This window comes from Coenobita brevimanus, chromosome 67 (assembly GCF_032717465.1).
Source record: "Coenobita brevimanus isolate Jiangsu-jjx chromosome 67, ASM3271746v2, whole genome shotgun sequence".
NCBI classification, from domain to species: Eukaryota; Metazoa; Arthropoda; class Malacostraca; order Decapoda; family Coenobitidae; genus Coenobita; species Coenobita brevimanus.
This window is the reverse complement of record NC_137020.1, coordinates 18,838,608-18,859,060: the sequence shown is the minus strand read 5'-3', so window position 1 is coordinate 18,859,060 and position 20,453 is coordinate 18,838,608. Positions and strand designations below refer to the sequence as shown.

General features: G+C 42.5%; 1 protein-coding gene across 1 annotated transcript in view; it reads left to right on the top strand.

The window, feature by feature from the left end:
* LOC145405524 (ammonium transporter Rh type B-like) overlaps window positions 1-20,453 on the top strand; it is a 152,860-nt gene that overhangs the window by 91,675 nt on the left and 40,732 nt on the right. Inside the window, exons 4-5 of the mRNA XM_080276867.1 lie at window positions 17,726-17,909; window positions 18,738-18,888. Coding sequence (XP_080132993.1) covers window positions 17,726-17,909; window positions 18,738-18,888 — 335 coding nt within the window. The remainder of the gene's footprint in view (window positions 1-17,725; window positions 17,910-18,737; window positions 18,889-20,453) is intronic.

Sequence of the window (20,453 nt, the reverse complement as noted above, 5' to 3'; positions counted from 1 at the left end):
CCACTCACCAACTATTCCATCCACCTTCACATTCCCAACTTTACCATTCATATCACCAATCAAAAACACTCTCTCATTCCTTCCAAACTTATCCATGCACACTTCTACGTTTGTCCAGAACTCTTCTCTCACTCTTCTAGCACGATCTTTCGTTAGCGCATACACACACACAATCGCCCATATTTGTATTCCAACTTTCAACTTTACCCACACAATCCTTGACCCAACTGATCCATACTGTCTTATGCTCCTCTTCCATCTTTTACTCACAACTATACATACTCCTTCCTTTGCCCTCTCATTCTCACCTACTCCTGCACATATACCCCATCCATACTCCCATTCTCTCACATTTTCTCCTCTCCATTTTGTTTCAGTTATTCCACATACATCCACTTTCGCACCCTCAAGCACCTGGACAATCTCTCTCTCTTTCACCCCATCATTCGCTCCCCTTACATTCCAGGTTCCAATAACCATGTCCTTTGTCCGGTCCTTGGTCGTCATCGTTTGGTCAGTCCTTGTCCGAGGCTTATTGTTTGTTTTTTTAGTTAGTTGTTTTCCGGGGAGGGGCACTAACCCTCCGCCAACCCTTTTAGTCGCCTTTTACGACAAGCAGGGATACTGGGGGAGTATTCTTGAAATAAATATATATATATATATATATATATATATATATATATATATATATATATATATATATATATATATATATATATATATATATATGTGTGTGTGTGTGTGTGTGTGTGTGTGTGTGTGTGTGTGTGATATCTTCCTAACCACTGTACTTTTGCATATCCCACGTCAATATTCTCGTCTATGACGGTTAAACAAAGTATGTATTAAAAATATATGCATATCAACAAATGAATGTCAAGGTGAAATGGTGAAATAAGCCAGTCTAATCATGAGTAAGGGATTTTAGAGAACCTCTTTTACCTAAGAGCATAATTATGGTTCCGTGTGTTGGGAAAGAAGCGTGAGGCCCTTGAGAGATGGAGGCACTTTTCCACCAGTTACTTAATCTCTTCCATCAGAGGGATCTCTCTTGAGGCATAAAATGAAGGCTTTGTGGTGGCAGGGTTAATGGGGTGGATGGAGGCCTGGGTGAGGGCAAGTATTAGCACCAAACTTGGCACTGACCTTAACAGGGACACGGGCAGTGGACGATGGAATGAGATATGTGGAATGAACGTACTGAGTGAAGATTAAGGCGGAAAAGGCGCTTAAGATGAGTGGTATGTGTGTGTGTGTGTGTGTGTGTGTGTGTGTGTGTGGAGGAAGAGGTATTAATGGAGTATATACTCGTATGCACTGTAGCAACACCGGCTTGCCCACACTTGACGTACGTCTTGTACGTGGGCAGCTTTATCACACATGTTCATGCCGTGCTTTACAGATCCTGAAGGACAACCAATTCGTTGGCCGAGGAAAACCACCACTTTCCCTCACTATAAATCTGACTCTCCCACACACGGGTTTAGATGCTGAAGGCTTTTGGAGTGCAGGATGAAGAGTGTATGTGGAAATATGTGCTGCAATGATTGTGAGCAGGAGAATCTTTATACGTCGCTGAGTAAACCTCGACAAGGTGCAAACATATGACAACACATGCCAGGACATCCTACTGCACCTCTTAATTTTCCTCCCTGGGGTGAGACTGAACTCGGGTCAGGAGGGCTGGCAGACACACGGTACCGACTTGACCAACGGAGGTTCCTTAAGGAGCTGGAAGTTATGTAGATTATCAGCAGCGCAAGGGAGTGTGCATGAGGACTGGAAGGCAGGCATTACACAGAGTGATCTGTACAATGCGAGCTGGAGGTATCATGCACGTTGTCGGGATGGCTCAATTTGCTGATGGGATGTCACGTACATAGTGGCTGCCTCATGAATTTAAGTCAGCCATGAAATCAATGGGGAAAAAAGGCTACGAAGCATGAGTAGGGATATGGGAAGTAAAAATTAAACAGGGAATACTATGGTAATGCTAAGCTAGTCGACACTGCAGCACACGTAAACTGACCAGCGAAGAGCAAGAGGATGTAGCCTAATATATGGACCATTATATATTATTTCTGTGTAGAAGAAAAGGAAAGAATTAGGGAGTCGTGGGAATATATGCCTGTTGCGTGTACTAGGGCAGGCCCGTGGAAGAATTATGACAGAAACAGTAAAAACAGTAAAGATTTAATACGAGAGAAACATATTTACTGAGGTACAGGTCGGGACCTCTCAGCAGGGCCTTATTCCACAGTAAAAGGCATAGGCTTTATACCATTTTTTGCTAAAACGATTTATTTTACAATATATTACACTTTGACATTTTCTTGTATGCTGTTTATATTGCTTTCATATGGACATAGTTTGCAGCAGTATAAGATGATACTGAGGTGCGATATTCATGACAAAGCGCCGAGGAAGAGTTATTACGAAATCTCCAGAGCCACCGAATCCAACCCACAAACCGTCCATAACGCGAGGAGATCAGCACCACGGCGTTAAAATGGGTTTGGATTGATTTACTTCACGGTTACATCAATTCATGGGTAAGTAGGTCCAGTGAGATGGGTCTGGGTGACTTATCTTTTTCGTTTTGGAAATCTGTGTACGTACAGTTAAATCCGTGTCGTAATATCCAGTGACATAAAGACTAAAAAACACTATGTAGGGGAACAGAAAACGTATGGTGAAACTGAAAAGAGGATATAAAAAAATGAAAAAAAAACAGAATTTTCAAAAGGAACAGCTGGGGCGAGGAAATAACAGGAGAGAAACAGGAACCTTATAACAAGAGAGAGAGAGAGACGCAAGTGAGGCGACGAGAAGTTGCATGTCATGAGTCCCCTTCCACGTGAAAGCCGTTCTTCATATAGGGGTGAATCAGATCCTTGTACTTAACCAGCAATTAACTGCATAGCAAGCACTGAGTCCCTTCAACATACTAAATCTTTTCGTACCTGTTTTTGATATAGAATTAATGTGATCTTTCGAAGACAAATTACGAGGGGAGACACTGAGCAAATTGCTTAAAGAGCGAAGATCTTGGGAGAAGATCTTCGCCAGGCTAACGTCCAGGGAGCTTTATCGCTCTTCCTTATTGATTTAACTTACCTATTACGTGGCAGTGATTCTATTTATATTTGTATCTTTGTAGTATAGAAATAATTTGCATGCGTAACCAACAAAAGTCTTTCAGCACTCTCAGGCTCTTGCAGTCGCCAAACTGAGCGACATCTGGCTGTGAGAGGCTAACGCTAATTGGTACTTGGTGTGGCAAACTGACTCCTTTGGTATAAGTGCCTTCACATGATCATGGGATATCACTTGTACCAGAGCTCATACACACACGTAAAGAGAAGATGCTATTAACTTAAAGCCTTCTAAGCCGATGAAAATATGTTTCCTTGCCACTCATGCTTCCAGCACATCATTCCTACAGATTTTCAACCCTTTCTTATGATTAACAAGTCTCCATTGATGTGAATCATCATCATAATTTTTGCGTTTGAACGTATTTTCCTTTTCACCTTAATATTCACTTTAGTTTGCTTGTTAAAATATTTAGTAGCTGTATAAATAGATGATAAACTGTGAATACAACTGAAGCTCAAGAAAGTTTGTGGATGCAGCCCCTGTTCACTTCACCATGTAAGTGTTAATTGGGCGCATGCAGTATTGCGGAAATGTACTGAAGTCACCGAGAAGGGGAAGGTTGGGGGAAAAGAAGAGTTAGGGAGGAGGGAAAGGGAGAGGAGAGAGGGGAGGTGAGAAGTAGAGTAGGGGAGAGAAGTAGGGGGAGTGGTGTGAAGGAAGAGTTAATTGGAAAAATGGAGAGAAAGAGTTAGAGGGATCCAAGCGGCACTGAATGGTCTTGAATTAATCCGACTGAGCTGGACTGAATGTGAGAGGTGAATGACACTGATTATCTTCAAGGAATCTTCAAGGAATTTAATTGGACCTCGATGCCCTTCAAGTGACCTAAGTGGAGCAAAACTGACCTTAGTGTCACTGAACGGCCAGCAATGACCTAACTGAGATTGAATGCATGTGAAGGACCCGAATGAACCTAACTGAACCTGAATTTCTTAATCTGAAATGACTCACCTAGACTGAAGTAGATGTGAGGGACCTGACTGGACTTGAACTGACACTGATAGACCACAATGAACCACGCTAGTACTAAGTGGTCCTAATTGGTCCTGAATGGTCCTGGATGAACCTGGACTGAGCTGCACTGAATATGAAGGTTCTTAACGAAGATAAATGCCTGAATGAACCCAACCTTACCAAAATGTCCCTGAAACTGCATTAATGAACCAAAATTGCCCAGACTTGACTTGACGTGTGTTACATTTATTTTACATTTACTCGTATTTTTGCTACCCCTGATGATTTTATTCAGGTTAGGAGAGATTTTTCGAAGTTTGAGAACAGCCTCCTTTAATCTCTTCACTACCAGGTGGGTCTCCTAAGTTAAATAAGTCGTCTGTAACCAGTAAACTAAGAATAATACGTCATGGTAGTGAAAGGGTTAGCCGCAGTGACGGACTCTGAATACGACTAGTATGACTTAAGACAACGTACAGGATGAGTGAAAGTCCGGACACGCAGAAGAAAAATGCACAACACAGGGCATTTTAGTAATCAAACACAGTACTAGCTGCTTCTAACCCCACTAATTTGCAAATTCTATCCTCAGCTGACTAAAATCGTTTGGAGATAGAATAACAAAAAATGTCAGTGTAGAAGGTAGGTAAAACAAAAGGAAACATTACATTTTCCTCAGTGTTTCCAGCCCTTTGACTCGCCTTGTATGTAACTGTACCTGAAGCAGCCTGAACTGATTGCCGTACTAAATTGTTCCAGAGTAGTTCAGGTAGGTTAATCACAGGTCATTTGGGTGCTGGCATGCTGATAGTAATGACGGCAGGAAGCTGGCACAGGGTCGACGAACGTGGTTTTGTTCCTTAGCTTTCCTTTCATTACCTTCACCAAGGAGGTTTTGTTTTCACCCCTGTCCGTTTATTTGTTGGTTGGTTGGTTGGTTTGTGAGCAAGATTACACAAAAACTACTGGACGGATTTCCACGAAACTTGGTAGGAGAATGGGCCTTGGCCCAGAATAGACTCCATTCAATTTTTGTGCGGATCCGGATGAAGGTGCTGATCCAGGAATTTTTAATCACTTTCTTTAACATTGCGAGATAGGGCATTTTTTGACATTTCCGCATATTTTTCAGTAAATATTGCATGGATCTTGATGAAAAAAGTCAGGCATATTTAGGATATTGGTATCTACGAATGTGTAGGCTACAGTTTGGCGTGGATTCATATAAAATTCCAGATCTAGCGGATTTAAATATGCTTTAATAGGGGGATGGTCTTTTTCCAGCTGCCGTACAGTAACAAGTAGGACTTGTTGAATTAAAAGGAACTGCATGTTGGGCATTGACGGAGGTATGCGCTCTACTGAGTGCCATTCTAGTCGGTTTTGAAATAAGTTATAAAATTCTCTCTCTCTCTCTCTCTCTCTCTCTCTCTCTCTCTCTCTCTCTCTCTCTCTCTCTCTCTCTCTCTCTCTCTCTCTCTCTCTCTCTCTCTCTCTCACACACACACACACACACACACACACACCAGAGGTGGAGTGAAGAAGAGCAAAGGTGGGAAGCGGAGGGGAGAGGAAGACTGGGGGTGGGGGAGAACGTAACCTTGCAACCTGGCCTAAAGCTGTTGTTGTCCTCAGCGTCCAAATTAAATTACGAACCTTCCTGGGCTGGAGGTGTGTATAATACTGCTTGTCACTCATGCACCTGCCAAACACTTCACAACCAGACCGTCATGAACATTATAAGAATAAAAAATTGAACAAATAAAGCGACTCCTAATAATAAATCAGTGACATGCAGGTTTGCTTATTGCAGAAACTGTTTATTCTCTTCTCAGCAATGACGTCTTTCTTTTTTAAGGAAAAGGTTTTACTACACCAGCACGAGAGACATTCCTGTGCGTGTAATGTTTTGCTCTTTGCGTGTACTTTTGTGAATCTGTATGAACAGAATAACTGAAACATTCATGAACCGACTTTAACAGAATCTGATGAAATGGTTGAGGGTCGGCCAGGGAGTTGACCTATTGTTCCTAGCACAACAGGTCAAAGATTAAGTTTATATTGCAAGGTCATGTTTAAAAGCTTCTATCCTATTTAGATAAAATATTTGGTGAAAGACTTGAAGGTAAAACAGGAGCGATCTTAAATAGTTTTTATCCAGTTTCGAATCAGTCTTTGTAGAAAGGTTCAGGATAAGGCAAGGATTAAGGGATTCGATTTTGAGAAGTTAGTCAAAGACCAAGGTCACATGGAAGGGACAGGTTAAGTAGGTTTCATCTGATTTAAGATAAGCTTGATATAGGAGTAAAGGTCCGGCTACGCTTGCCAAAAACTTTACCCAAAAACACTGTTAGAAATATGCATGAAACGAGTTGTACATACGTTAGCAGTATGCCACATACATGAAACATGTTGCTGTTAGCAGTATGCCACACACACGATTACAGCAATGTCATCAGCATGCTTGAGACAGATGTGAAGAGAACGCGCAGTCCATAAAAGTCTGACAGTACCCATCACAGTGTAGGCAAGTGAAAATGTGGTCCTTGCTGCAGTTGCTGCTGAGATACTGTGTGGACGAGGAAACTGTCGTATGTAAAATGTGGTTTGTTGGTGTTTAACATAAATCTCAGGCTCGAGAATAAAAATCATTTACTGATATATGCGTTGTCTCGTCCATCACAAGATTTGCTCTTCATTTTCCTTGTCTCCCTCCTTACCTAACAAATTAATGTTATGATGTATCTCTCAACCACTGTTTTATTAAGTCGTAGTGGATCTCATATCTTTTAGACGTTTGTCTTATTTACTTTGTTGAATAGTACTCATCATTAACATCCCAAAAAACCCTCGTATGTACACGTGTGGTGCAGGTCAATCAACATTAAGGTTTGGTCTCTGGACCACTCCCTTTTCAGGGATACAGTTCACCATTTTCCCGTGAGCTTTTTACTTGCTGAGTTCATGTCCACCGTACTAAGCTTTGTCGTTACCTGTGCAACAAACATGACTCACACATTGAAATACAAGTTCGAGGCATTAGTGTTTCCAAAATGTGCGCCACTGTGTTCGTGACAATGTCTGAAACTTGCCACGAACAGGCAAGTGTGGCCAGACATCAGGCAAGAATGAACAGATCTTATTTTAGAACACTCAGTCAACGGGCAAGGTTACAGGGTAAGGTCAAATTACCACCAGTGTGTGTCTGTGTGTGAACAAAATGACTAAAACTATTTCGACATGATTGTATCAGATTTAGTGAGAGTTGAGGGACAAAAAATGGGCTGACCTACAGTTTTTAGTACATGCCAAAGGCCAACGTCACATGGCAAGATCAGCATAACAGTTTGTATCTAATTAAGACTAAGCTCTAAGAAACGGTACATTTTTTTTTTTTTTTTTTTTAATGCGAGGAAGAAGGAACCAAAGGCTGAGCCCGCAATACGTTCCTTAAAAAAAAAAAAAATACAAAAGAGGGCCAAATTCAAGACCTATTCATTTCAAGATCCTTGGACACACTGCGTTTGAAAGACTGGAGATCATAGGAAGTAGGATATACAGACAGAGGGAGACAGTTCCAGAGTTGACCTGCTGCATAAATGAAGGACTGTGAAACCGGTTAACTCTTGCATTAGAGAGTTGGACAGAAAAGGGATGAGAGTTTGTTGCAAGACGGGTGCTACGCGCCCGTCGTAGAGGTGGAGGGATGCAAGCAGACAGTTCAGAGGAGCAGTGACCATTGAAGTAGCGATAGAAAAGAGATAAAAAGGCAACAGTGCGGTGAAGAGACAGAGGTTGAAGGGAGCCAGTAAGAGGAGGAGAGTTGATGAGACGAATAGCCTTTGACTCCACCATGATGAGAAGAGCTGTATGTGGGGAGCCTCTCCACACATAAGAGTTGTACTGTACACAGGGGCGAATAAAAGCCGTGTATAAAGTCAACAACTGTGCAGGGGTAAAGAAGGCGTGGAGTCGGCTTAGAACACCTAATCTCTCAGAAGCAGATTTTACAAGAGATGCAGTATGATCTTTCCAAGATAAGTCCCGTGTGAATGAAACCCCAAGCATGTTCAAGGATGTGCAGGATTGAGCTGGATATTATTAAACATTAGTGGGTATACCTGTGAAAGATGTTGACGGGTTGATGGGTGTAAAAATTGAGTCTTTGATGCATTAAAAACAACAAGATTATCTTTTATGAGCCAACTCAGACATTCGGTCTGCCATAGCCTCATCCCTTGTTTGTTGAAGTAACTACCGAGATGGACGTTGTGGAAACCGAATGGAAAGGTGAAGAGTGGAATCATCAGTGTACAAAAGGATAGGATTTGATGTACAGCTTAGAAGATCATTGATGAATAAAAGGAAGAGAGTTGGTGATAGGACACAGCCCTGAGGAACACCACTGTTGATAGATCTAAGAGAAGAACTATGGCCGTCTACAACAGCAGCTATAGAACCACCAGAAAGAAAGCTATAGATGAAGGCACAGATAGAAGGATAGAAACCGCATGGGGGCAGTTTTGAAATTAAAGATTTATGCCAGACTCGATCGAAAGCCTTTGAGATGTCAAGTGCAATGGCAAAGCTTTCGCCAAAGTTCCAAAAGGAGAATGACCAGGAGTCTGAAAGGTAGGTGAGAAGATCACCAGTGGAGCTTCCCTGACGGAACCCATACTGACGATCAGAAAGAAGGTTGTGATAGGAAAGATGCGTTAAAATTTTTCTGTTAAGAATAGACTAGAAAACTTTTGAGACACAGGATGTTAAATCAATTGGACAAAAGTTAAGAGGGTTGGGAATGGTCACTTTTCTTTGGGACTGGCTGAATGAGAGCAAACTTTCAGCAGGAAGGAAAGGTACAAGTTGAAAGACAAAGACGAAAAAGTTTATCTAGGCAGGGTGTAAGTACAAAAGCACAGTTCTTGAGGACAACAAGAGCGACTCCATCAGGCCCATATGCGTTGTTAGTATTGAGGCCAGTGATGGCAGACAATACATCAACTGAAGAAATTTTAATGTCAGCCATGTGGAAGTCAGAGGGGGGAAGCGATGGAGGAATCATCTAAGGTGGAACTGGAGGAGAAAGTCTGAGCGAAGAGATCTGCTTCATCAATAGAAGAAATAGCTACAGAGCCATCAGAGTAGAAAAGAGGAGGAAAGGATGATGAGGTAAAGTTGTTAGAAAGGGTTTTGGCATGGTGCCAGAAGGAGCAAGAAGAATTCAAGTTGGAAGGTTGAGAGCATTTAGTATGGGTGAAATTATTTTTAGCAGAGGAAAGAACAGACTTAGCACGATTCCGCCCAGAAACATTAAAAAGATGTGATTCAGGGGTGGGTTGGCTCGATGCCTTCCTTTAGGCCCTCTTCTTGTTGCGGACAGCATTAGAACAAGCGTCATTAAACCAAGGCTAGCTTCTTTTAGGCAAAGGATATGAGAAAGGAATGTACGCTTCTGTGCCTGAGAACCTCCATAATGTGAAAGGCACACTCAGATGGCTCCCGGCCATGGAAGCAATAATCATTCCATGGAAAATCAAAGAAGTACTGCCTGAGGGCCTCCCAATCCGCAGCTCCAAAGTGCCACAGTCGACGTTTCTTTGGTGGGTCCACAGGCCCTACCGGAGCAATAGAACAGGTTAAGGTGATAAGGTTATGATCAGAGGAGCCCAACAAAGGGAAAAGATTAACAGTTTAAGCAGAAGGATTGGTTGTAAGGAAGAAGTCAAGTATGTTGGAGCTCTCTCAAAGGTGGTCAGGGATACGGGTAGGGTGCTGTACAAGCTGCCCTAGGTCATTAAAGATAAAAAAGATGTAGGCTTGCTCACCAGGTGGATCAGTGAAAGAAGAGGAGAGCCAAAGGTGGTGGTGAACATTGAAATATCCTAGAATGGAGATTTCAGAGAAAGGAGAAATGGATAGAATGTGTTCCATCGTAGAAGTAAGATAGTCGAAGAATTTTTTGATAGTCATAGAATTAGGAGATAAGTAAACAGCACAGATATATTTAGTCAGAGAATGACAGGAGAGCCGAAGCCAGAGAGTAGAGAATTCAGAAGAATCAAGTTCAGGAACACGAGAGCAAGATAGGTCGTTGCTTACAAATACACAACATCCACCTTTGGCTTTGAAATGAGTACAGAGAAAGTAGGAGGATACGGAAAAGGGTTTGCTATCAGTTGCCTCAGACAGCTGAGTCTCGGTAAGAAAGAGAAGGTGAAGTTTAGAGGAGGAGAGGTGGTGTTCGACAGACAGAAAGTTAGAGAGAAGGCCGCGAATGTTGCAGAAATAAAGAAGTGAGTTAGACAGTGGATCCAGGCAGCTCAAAGAGTCGTCACCGGAGAGCGGCGAATGGTGGGGGGATTTATGCCCCCCCCCCCGGGAACTCCGAGGCATGGTATGGGTGGGCCATTTTCCTTTATTTTTTTATTTTTTGAAATGGAAGTGTAGTGTGTACTGTGCCTGTAGATTGGTGTTGACAGTTAGAGAAACTTGTACTGGAGAGCATGCTGGCTTACTCTCTGTGTTACTGAAACACTGAAAAAGTTCATCGAAGGGGGATGGTCAGGAACTAGTCCCGAGGGCTGATGAAGCAGGAGCTCCAGCTCTCCCTGTCATCAGTTTTCCATCCACCTTGGGTGTACTGCCCTGCTCGACAGGTGCTACAGTCTACTCCTGATGGTAACGCAAGGATGTTAATGTTCGATTCTGATAAATCCGTCAAAAGTCAAGGTCACAAGGCAAGGTCAACTCAGTTCTGATCCAATTTGAATCACACCAATTGGAAGGTCGAGGGTCAAGCAATAATGAAGCAATTTGATTTGGAGTACACTCGCCAAAGGTCATTGGATAAAGTCCATGTCGCACGTGTTGCATTCTATAAGTTTTGTGTGTGTGTGTGTGTGTGTGTGTGTGTGTGTGTGTGTGCTTGTCAGTGTCGTCGTGTTCGTATTTTCGTTTTTCTTACCAACATTCCTTGCCATGCACTCATTTTTTTTTTTCCTGGGCAGACTGGCCTAAAACTTACTGTGCATATACTGTACCTGGGTCTGGTATCTCCAACTTTCTCATATTTTAAATTTAGTCCATTAAAATTATTTTTTCTTACAAAAATTGATGCGGAATCAACAGACACCAAAACAACCCTCTCGGTAACGGCACATGTTCTCTGGCTTCAAACGTGGTTGCAGTACAGGGGTACTTCGATTCAGACGTGTCCTACAGCCTGTTGTACATATACAGTACGAGACACTCTTTTAACTCACCTTCAGCTGAATAAAATTATCTGGTGTTAGCTGCGATACAGTAGCAGAATTGTCCCGATTATGAGAAGGTTAATGGTGCCAATATTAACATTTACAGGCTGTTATGACTTAGGTGCTATTATACGTGGTTTTGGAAATTTTGCAGCAGCTGTTCTGAAGCAATTTGCTCTGCACACGGCGCCTCAGTATCCTGTTGCATGTACTAAAGGAGTAGACTGTAGCACCAGTCGAGCAGGGCAGCACTCCCAGGGTGGATGGGAAACTGATGACAGGGAGACTGGAGCTCCCATTTCATCAGCCCTCGGGACTAAGTCCCGACCATCTCCCTTTGCTGAACTTTTCCAGTGTCTCAGTAACACAGAGAGTAGGCCAGCATGCTCTCCAATACAAGTTTCTCAATCAACACCAAACTACATGCACAGTACACACTACACTTCCGTTTCCTAAAAAAAAAAAAAAAATCATGGCAGAACAACACGTAGCCTCGGAGTCCACAGAGGGGGGGGGACCATAAATGCCCCCACCATCCGCCCCTCTCCCGGTGACGACTCGAGCTGCCTGGAACCACTGTCTGACTCTCTTCTTCATTTCTGCAACATACGCGGCCTTTCCTCTAACTTTCGCTCTGTTGAGCACCACCTCTCCTCTAAACCTCACCTTCTTTTCCTAACTGAGACTCAGCTGTCTGAGGCAACTGACAGCAAACCCTTTTCTGTATCCTCCTACTTTATACTCATTTCAAAGCCAAAGGTGGTTGTCATGTATACATACGCAACGACTTATCTTGTTCTCATGTTTCTGAACTCGATTCTTCTGAATTCTCTACACTCTGGCTTCGGCTTTCCTGTCATTCTCTGACTAAATATATCTGCGCTGTTTGCTTATCTCCTAATTCATATATTGACTATCAAAAACTCGTTGATTATCATACTTCTACGATGGAACACATTCTATCCATTTCTCCTTTCTCTGAAATCTCCATTCTAGGAGATTTCAATGTTCACCACCACCTTTGGCTCTCCTCTTCTTTCACTGATCCACCTGGTGAACAAGCCTACATCTTATTTATCTTTAATGACCTAGGGCAGCTTGTAAAGCACCCTACCCGTATCCCTGACCACCTTTGAGAGAGCTCCAACATACTTGGTCTCTTCTTTACAACTAATCCATCTGCTTACACTGTTCTTCTTTTCTCTCCGTTGGGCTCCTCCAATCACAACCTTATCATCTTAACCTGTCCAATCGCTTCAGTATTGTCTGTGGACCCTCCAAAGAAACGTCGTCTGTGGCACTTTGGAGCTGCGGATTGGGAGGCCCTCTGGCAGTACTTCTTTGATTTTCCATGGAATGATTATTGCTTCCATGGCCGGGAGCTATCTGGGTGTGCCTTGCGCATTACGTAGGTTATCCTCTTGGGCATGGAAGCATACATTCCTTTCTCATATCCTTCGAATAATGCAAGAAAGCCTTGGTTTAATCATGCTTGATCTAATGCTGTCCACAACAAGGAGAGAGCCTATAAAAGGTATTGGAGCCAACCCACCCCTGAATCACATTTTTATATGTTTCTGCCCGGAATCGTGCTAAGTTCAGCTAAAAATAATTTCATCTGTACTAAATGCTCTCAACTCTCCAACTCGAATTCTTCCCTCTCCTTCTGGCACCTTGCCAAAAACCTTTCTAACAATTTTACTTCATCATCCTTCCCTCCTCTTCTACTCTGATGGCTCTGTAGCTATTTTTTCTACTGATAAAGCAGATCTCTTCGCTCAGACTTTCTCCTCCAATTCCACCATAGACGATTCCGGTGCTGTTCCTCCATCACTTCACCCCTCTGACTTCCTCATGGCTGACATTAAAATTTCTTCAGCCGATGTATTTTCTGCCATCACTGGCCTCAATACTAATAAGGCATATGGGCCTGATAGAGTCCCTCCTGTGCTTACACCCTGCCTAGGCAAACTCTTTCGCCTTTGTCTATCAACTTGTCCCTTTCCTTTTTGCTGGAAGTTTGCTCTCATTCAGCCAGTCCCAAAGAAGGGAGACCATTCCCAACCCTCTAACTATCGTCCAATTAATTTAACATCCTGTAACTCAAAAGTTTTCGAGTCAATTCTCAATAGAAAAATTTTAAAGCATCTTTCCTATCACAGCCTTCTTTCTGACCGTCAGTATGAGCTCCATCAGGGACGCTCCACTGGCAATCTTCTCACCTACCTTTCAGACTCCTGGTCATCCTCCTTTCGGGACTTTGGCGAAAGCTTTGCCACTGCACTTGACATCTCAAAGGCTTTCGATCGCGTCTGGCATATATCTTTAATTTCCAGACTGCCCTCTTACGGTTTCTATCCTTCTATCTTTGCCTTCATCTCTAGCTTCCTTTCTTGTCGTTCTATAGCCGCTTTTGTAGACGGCCATCGTTCTTTTCCTAGATCTATTAACAGCGGTGTTCCTCGAGGCTCTGTCCTATCACCAACTCTCTTCCTTTTATTCATCAATGACTTTCTGAGCTGTACATCTAACCCTATCCACTCATACGCTGATGACTCCACCCTTCACCTTTACATTCGGTTCCTGCAACGTCCATCTCAGCAGTTACTTCAGCAAACAATGGATGAGGCTATGGCACACCTAATGTCTGAATTGGCTCGTCTCTCTGACTGGGGTAAAAAATAACCTGGTTGTTTTTAATGCATCAAAGACTCAGTTTTTACACCTATCAACCCGACAAAATCTTCCACAGGTATACCCACTAATGTTAATAATATTCAGCTTAATCCTGAATCATCCTTGAACATGCTTGGGGTTTCATTTACTCGGGACTTATCTTGGAAAGATCATATTACATCTCTCGTAAAATCTGCTTCCAAGAGATTAGGTGTGCTATGCCGACTCCGTTCCTTCTTTACCCCTGCACAATTGTTGACTCTATTCAGGGGTTTTATCCACCCCTGTGTGGAGTACAACTCTCATGTGTGGGGAGGCTCCCCACATACAGCTCTTCTCAATAGGGTGGAGTCAAAGGCTTTTCGTCTCATTAACTCTCCTCCTCTTACTGACTCCCCTCAACCTCTGTCTCTTCACCATACTGTTGCCTTTTTATCTCTTTTCTATCGCTACTTCAATGGTCACTGCTCCTCTGAACTGTCTGCATGCATTCCTGCACTACTACAACGGACACGTAGCACCCGTCTAGCAGCAAACTCTCATCCCTTTTCTGTCCAACTCTCTAATGCAAGAGTTAACCGGTATTCCCAGTCCTTCATTTATGCAACAGGTCAACTCTGGAACTGTCTCCCTCTGTCTGTATTTCCTGCTTCCTGTGATCTCCAGTCTTTCAAACGCAGTGCTTCCAGGCATCTCGAAATGATCGGATCTTGAATTTGGCTCTCTCTTGTATCTTGTTCTTCTCTTGGAAGGAACATTAATTGCAGGCTCGCGGCCTTTGGTTCCTTCTTCCTAGCATTAAAAAAAAAAGAACTGATGCAAACTATGATGATACTAAAACGACATAACATGCAAGTAAATGCTCGGATGTAATACGCAAAATAAATTGCTTGGGAAGAGGTGCTGCTAAGTTTCCTATGCCACTTACAGTATGAACTTCAGCTAAATAAAATCGTCTGGCGTTAGCTGAAGTAAAACTCAAGAGAAGAAGTATTCATGAGAGAGTTTAGATTTTATATGAAGCCCCCTTGCTCACTGGATTGTCACTGTCTCTGATACTCACCCAGCCGGTAATTGTATCCCTGTTGATGGTGACAAGCATGGATACGTGTGCCTCACCCTCAGTTGAATAAAATACTCTGGCGTTGCTTGAATAGGAAAACAATTGCCCCGACAATGATGTTAATGAAGGCTGCATTTAACCCCTCCTGCTCCGGAACTCCCTAATGAAGAGTACAATTAATTGCTTTAAAGAGGCACGAATAAAGAGAGTAGGGAAAATACTGTGTTCGCGTAGGCTAATCGTTTCCATCAGATGACGTCATTTGTTTTTTACTCTTGCTGGTATCAGATACTTTTAATGCAGAACAAGAAAGAACACTTACAGAGCGCGGTACGTGTGACCATCAACTGATCACTTTGCCCTGTGACTTTACCTTCGCCAGATTATTCTTAAATCGAGTTACTTCATTTCTGCCTAAGCCTTAACCCTTCCACCAACTTCACATCAAATAAAAAATGTGCGAGCTGACTTTATCCAAAGACCTTGATTTCTTTACTTTTCCCTGTGACCTTGACCTTTGACTAATAGCTCTAAAAATCGAATTTCTTTATCGTTAGTTTAATCTGAACTCTTCCACAAAGTCAGTCGGCATCAGAGAAAAGTTGTTTAAGTTACCTTGCCGGGTAATCTTGACCATTGACCAACTGTTCTGAAAATCAGTGGGTCAGTCTTTAGGGTGATCCTTAACTCATCTACCAAGTTTGATTCAAAGCATAAAACAACTGATTTAACTAATACACAGACACACGGGTCAAGCTTTGGCCTTGCCCTGTGACCTTAACCTATAACTGATTGTTTTCAACATTGAATGCCTTTGTTCTTGCCTGACCCTTAACATTTCCGCTAATTTTAGTCAAGGTTCAACCTGTTCAAGTGACTCTTCCTTGGAACTGTGGCCTTTGACCTTCCTGTGTGACCTTCACCTTTGACTGAAAATCTTCATCCATGCTTCACCCTGAATCGTTCCACAAAGAGAGAGAACAATCTGTGTGTGTGTGTGTGTGTGTGTGTGTGTGTGTGTGTGTGTGTGTGTGAGTGCGTGTGCATGTGTGCTGCTTTTCGCATTGACTTGACTGTCTTTTCCCTGAGGTCATGCAGCTTTCCCACAAATTACTCATCTTCACATTTCACCATTTCTGCGCACTGTCCTATACTTGTACTATTCCGTCCAGGACTGGCATAATGTAATACCGGAGACATTTTATGACATATCGGTGGATCTTGTGCAACATTAATAAAGTCTGTTTACCGCAATTCAAATCATCAGACTTCCCTGTCCCAGTCTGGGATCGAGCTTGAGTAATTTCAGAAATACTTTAACCACCTGACGACCACATCTATCTTGTGCTGCGTTTTATCTAGTGTTGCGTCTTGCACTGCATGTGAAACATGCCACACTTTTTTTTTTTTTTTTTTTTGAGCAAACGTGCTCTGAGCGGTAATGGATTCGTTTGGAAGTGAAAGAAAAGCATTCTGGAGCTGAATGCTAATCGCCTGCCAGAATATGCTGTTGGCCAAGTCAAAGATTTAGGCCATATCTTGCAACCCTGAAGATTTCATGTTCATGAGATATAATGGTGCTAAAGGCGGGCGATGAAAACTAGTTGACCTTTGCCAGCCATATTGGTGACCTTGACCTTGACCCCAAGTGACCATTTTCGAACTCGTCAAAGATTTTGGACATATCTTGATACCCTGAAGGTTTCATATTGATAGCTCAAGCTGTTCATGAGATATAATGGGAACACACACACACACACACACACACACACACACACACACACACACACACACACACACACACAGGCAGCCAAAAACATTATCTTTCCTCCTTCTAGGAGATAAAAATGGCGCTAGTGAGAGACAAAAGACCAGATTGTTGTCGTTCTTACTTTTGTTTTTGTTATTGTTGTTGTTGTTGTTATTATTAATTATTATTATTATTATTATTATTATTATCATTAAAATAGTTGTTCTTGTTACTAATGTCATTTTTACCTGTTTCCGCCCCGCAGGGACTCGGGGACGGGTATTGTATTCATTCGGTTTGTCTGTCTGTTTGTTTGTTTGTCTGTCTGTCTGTCTGTCTGTCTATCTGTCGGTTAACAACTTTACACGAAAACTACTGGTGCGATTTTGACTAAAATTACAGGGATTATGGCCTATGACCTTCTGATCACCTGATTAAATTTTGGCCCAAATTGGACCAAGGCCAAGGCTGTAGGCCCAATAAATATAAGAAAAAAATACAGGTAAAAAATCGCTTTTTCTGCATAACCTTCAAATTCGTCATATCGACATGAAACCAAAACCTAAAGGCGCATCTTTCAAATCTGCGTCCTATAACTTGCTTCTTTACATCAGGGGGGTTACCTCCCAGTTAGCGGTAGGGGGGTCAATATCAGGTGGCTCGGGCCTGAACTTTCAAATAGGCATCAAACGGTCAATTTTCACCTGATTTACTCCAAAATTTGATGTGTGACATCTTTGACTAGATATCCTGCTGGTTTATATATCAGCACCAAAATGACCCCCGGGGACGGGTTTGCTGTGCCTTGGCAGCGCTTCTTGTTAAGTCTGAGAAGGAACATTCCATAATCCTTCCCCTCTCTTACAGTGTTCCAGGATGTACACGTGATGATCTTCATTGGCTTCGGGTTCCTGATGATGTTCCTGAAGCGGTACGGGCTGAGTGCTGTCGGCCTCAACTTCATGGTGGGTGTGCTCTGCCTCCAGTGGGCCATCCTCATCCACGGATTCTTCCATCTCTCCCATGGTGAAATCCTCATCGACTTGAATTCGTGAGTTACATAAATTGCTGTTCTTTCTTTATCTCCTCCTCTTCTTCTTCATCTTCTTCTTCAAGTATGAGTCATCCTGAACAACTCACAGTTCCACCCTTTCATCGACTGGAATGTGTTAGAAGACGTTGTTGTTGCCTCTCTCTCTCTCTCTCCCTCTCTGGGGGAGGGGTCCTCACCCACCTTTTCCATAACGAAAATATAACTGAAGTTTTTCTTTTTTTAGAAAGAAACACAGTTGCGTTGAAAGTTCTGAGATTTTCAATGATATTGTTTTTTATATATCAAGTTATTTTCTATGCTTCATTTTCATTTTTTCTGTATTGTGTGTTTGTGCGTTGGTATGGTCATGTTTATGTTAGGTATGCACAGTCCCCTCCCTTAGTCCAATCTCCCAAACTGCCTATTTTCTCTTGACGCTCTCGGGATCAGACGCACCGGCGAGGCATATAGTTTATATTTGAGCAAACTTTTGCTTCAGGTTTGGAAACCCCAGAGTGATGTTCCTAGCTTTCTTGAAAAGTTTCTGGTCGATGAAAGTTCCTGATTCATGTAGTTTAAACTCTGACACCCCATTTTTCCCATCAAGCTCCTAAGTGGTAATCACACAACAGATGGCGACTGATCAAGGTACAGCTGGCCGAACAGCTTCTTGACAATTTTTGGTCATTCCGTGTGCTCCTTACTGTGGGAGCAACCATTCCATAACACGTTTATGAGGTGATCCCAAGACTGTTAACACTTTCGCTTTTCTGCTTTTGGTGTTGCCATAACCATAATACCCAGGCAGTGAAAGGCTGCCTAAAGCTTGCGTGATCTTTTCGACAGGCTCCTGGGTGCAGACTTCACAGCAGCAGCGGTATTAATCAGCTTCGGTGCCCTGCTCGGCAAGACCACACCCACGCAGCTCATCATACTCACACTTATAGAAATTCCTTTGTTCGCCATCAATGAAGTGATCGGCAGAAAATATTTTGGGGTTAGTGATTCATATTTTTCTGTCATTAGCAAACGTTATTAAAAAGTCATTATTATTGTTGTTGTTTTTGTTGTTATCATTATTTCCCTTGCTATTATTATTATTATTATTATTATTATTATTATTACGGTTCCTTCTCCTTAACTTGGCCTGGACTACCGTCCTATTGCAGGTTATTTCCCGTAGCAGAGTGGCAGAACAACACGTTACTACGGTTCTACATCCTATTCATAATACGTCAGTGTAGACAGATATTCAAATATTACTCCTTTGGAAGAGTTTAGTATTCAAGAGAGACAAATATCATTTTACGTTAACGTGAAATGTGCATAGTCATTATGAGTAATAACTTCATGAGCTTCTCAGTATTGTATATGCACGAGTCTACCCTGATGGTTGAGATCCATTTCCTTTAGCCAGCCGCTTTGGAAAGGAATTAACCATTTCAGTGCGGTACTGGTCATTTATCAATTTATTCATCATCTGTTTATTGCAGTGGTTCTTAACCTATGGGTCGCGACCCAAATTTGGGTCGCCAAGCCATTTGGACTGGGTCGCCAAGAGACACATATATTACTGATATTATTAATGTTGTATACATATTACCGTACTTATCGATACTTCACACATTACATTCTCTCTCTCTCTCTCTCTCTCTCTCTCTCTCTCTCTCTCTCTCTCTCTCTCTCTCTCTCTCTCTCTCTCTCTTCCCTACAGTAGGCGATTGCATTTGGCTTAAAAAAAAGATTATTACCATGCACACAACTGGGAGTAGCGTACCGGTACTGTACATTTTATATTTTAAAACTTAACCGTTTTCATTTCGGAGTAATGATGCCCAGCTCATGGCTTACGTACGGTACCGAGGTCCAGAAGACATGGAAGAGGAATTTCTGTTCTGTCGGCCATTACACACAACCACAACCAGAGAAAATATTTTCAGTACTGTGGACTCATTCTTCAAGGAAGAAGGGCTTCAGTGGAATCAGTGTTTTATGTCTGTTGTGATTGTGCACCAGCAATGCTGAGAGTACGCCATGGCTTCATTGCTAGAGTTAAAGAAGACAATCCATTCGTGCTGATTGTTCACTGTCTCCTTCACCGTGAGAATCTTGCATCTCAGGGGTTGTCACCTGAGTTAGAGAAAGTGATGCAGGAAGTCATCCAGGTAGTCAGTTTCATTAATCTAGGGCTGTGCCCTCCAGGATCATCAGTCGGATGTGTTTTGATTTTGGTTCAGAACATGTACACGTGTTGTACCACTCTGAGGTTAGGTGGCTGTCACGAGGAAGGGTGCTCCAACGGTTGCCTGAAATGCGGAACGAGACTGAGATATTTCTAGCAAAAAAGAATCATTCACTGGCCCCAAAGATTCTCTGATTCAAAGTAGGTGATGCAAATGGCTTATCTTCCAGATATCTTTGCTGAGATTAACGCCTTGAACATTTCAATGCAAGGTCACGATCAGACATTAGTTGGGCTGTCAGAGAAGGTAACTGCATTCAAGGGGAAACTGAAGCTGTGGAAGAGTAAAACTGAGACTGGGAAGACTGCGTCGTTCCATC